The following is a 2,132-nucleotide window of genomic DNA, read 5'->3' as shown; positions in this document are numbered from 1 at the left end:
GCGCCCGGCCAGCCCGCCGCGCGCTACTGTCTCCCCCCAGCGGCCGTGGCGTGCCGCCGCGGGAGCCGGGCGGCGGGCGGGCGGCGGGGGCGGCACGGCGCAGGCAAGCCCGCGGCTCCGCCCCGCGCCCCCCCCCCCCGCGCCACGGCCGGCAGGGCCGCCCCCTCCGCGCCGCGCTCGGCTCAGACGGAGCAGCCACCTCTGCAATGTCAGCAGCCGCAGCGGCGGCGACGCGAGCGGCAGCGGCTGGGGCCCCGCGGTAGCCGCCAGCGCGGCACGGCGGGCGCGCACGGCGCGAGCCCGCGGCCACCTCGCTGCCTCCGGGGCGCTGCGGGCGGTTCTGCGCGCCCCGGCGCGGCGCTCGGACTCGAGGCCAGCCCCGCTGCGGCCGCGCACAAAGGACCGCGGACACCGGGCTCCGGGGGCTGCGCCCAGGGACCGGCCCGGAGACGGCCAGCCGCGCCGCGTCCGCTGCACGCCTGCCCTCGCCAGGCGGCCGGAGCCCGAGCCGGAGCGGGCCCCGTCATATGACAGCGGCGCTACAGCGGCCGGCGAGCGCGCGTGCTGCCCACTCGGCTGCGCCACGGCCGCCGGCGCCGGGGGTGGCCCGCGCCGCGCCCCGCTGAGTGCTCGTCCGTCGCCGCCGCCCCGCGCCCCCCGCGCCCCGGCTTGCGGGCTCCGCGGGCAGGAGCCGAGGGGAGCCCCCGCCGGCGCCGAGCCTAAAATGGCCACGCTGCTCCGCAAAATCGGGCTCATCCGCCTGCACAACCGGGACACCGAGGACCCCAAGCACCACCACAACCACCGCGGCGGCGGCGGCCAGCAGAGCGCGTCGCTGCGCGGCAAGGGCGGCGCCAAGAGCGGCGGCCACAAGCAGCCCCAGCAGCACCCCCCCGGGGGCGCGGGCGACGCGAGCCCGGGGCCCGGCAAGGGCAAGGGCAAGCGCGCGGCGGAGCTGGCCCCGCGCGACAAGCCGCCGCAGCCGGCCGCGGGCGCGGCGGGGGCGGCGGGCGCCGGGGGCCCCCGGGAGCGGGCGGCGGGCGCCAGGGCGGGGCCGGGGCCGGCGGCGGCGGCGGCGGCGGCGGGGGGCGGCAGCCTGGTGCCCGCGGCGCGCCAGCAGCACTGCACGCAGGTGCGCAGCCGGCGGCTCATGAAGGAGCTGCAGGACATCGCGCGCCTCAGCGACCGCTTCATCTCCGTGGAGCTGGTGGACGAGAGCCTCTTCGACTGGAACGTGAAGCTGCACCAGGTGGACAAGGACTCGGTGCTGTGGCAGGACATGAAGGAGACCAACACCGAGTTCATCCTGCTCAACCTCACCTTCCCCGACAACTTCCCCTTCTCGCCGCCCTTCATGCGGGTGCTCAGCCCGCGCCTGGAGAACGGCTACGTGCTGGACGGCGGCGCCATCTGCATGGAGCTGCTCACGCCGCGCGGCTGGTCCAGCGCCTACACCGTGGAGGCCGTCATGCGCCAGTTCGCCGCCAGCCTGGTCAAGGGCCAGGTAAGGCGGGCGGGCCCGCGGGGAGGGCGGGGGCGCGGGGCGCCGGGCGGCCTCTTCCAGACCCGGCTCCGACGGGGCGACGCGCCGGGCGCCTCGGGCCCGCGTCCCGGAGCGCGGTCCTCCTGCCCCTGCAGTCCCACCGGGTCTCGGGGCTCCGCGGCTTGTCGCCCGCGCTCCCTGTCTCGGCGAGGCGACCGTTCGCTTACTGTCCGGCTTTCCCCCGGGCCCTCCGCTGCCTTTCTCCGCTGTTTCCTGTGCGCCTGACCCCTCCCTTCTTCCCTCGCGCCCCATCCCTGCACCCTCTGTCCTTTATGGCTTTCTCCACTCCCCATCCATCTTTTTCTCCTCAATCTTTGCCCTCCACCATCTCCCCCCATCTCCTCTTCCTCTCTCCCTTTCCTCCATCCCAGCCCCGCTTAATCTCCCCCTCTGCTCGCCACTCCCACCCACCCTTGCCCCTCATCTACTTCTCCCCATTTTGGACCCCCATAATCTCCTGAGGGTGCAACTTTACATGTACCTCAGGATCTGAATGCCCAAGCGAGTTTATCACTCCCCTCCCCGCGTGTGTGTGTGTGTGTGTGCGCACGCGCGCGCGCACACACACACACACACACACACACACACA

At 75.3% G+C, this 2,132-nt stretch overlaps 1 protein-coding gene across 1 annotated transcript; it reads left to right on the top strand.

Annotated features, from left to right (window-relative positions):
• Positions 1 to 255: 255 nt before the first annotated feature.
• On the top strand, positions 256 to 1,504 carry UBE2QL1 (ubiquitin conjugating enzyme E2 QL1; the record flags this gene model as incomplete). Its single annotated transcript, XM_006735707.3, has 1 exon — positions 256 to 1,504. A coding segment is annotated over exon 1 (780 nt), but the record flags the coding sequence as incomplete, so codon positions are not given.
• Between the last annotated feature and the right edge of the window lie 628 nt (positions 1,505 to 2,132).

This window comes from Leptonychotes weddellii, unplaced genomic scaffold (assembly GCF_054177405.1).
Source record: "Leptonychotes weddellii isolate Sample4059 unplaced genomic scaffold, ASM5417740v2 HiC_scaffold_17426, whole genome shotgun sequence".
NCBI lineage: Eukaryota > Metazoa > Chordata > Mammalia > Carnivora > Phocidae > Leptonychotes > Leptonychotes weddellii.
This window is presented reverse-complemented; position numbering and strand designations above follow the sequence as displayed.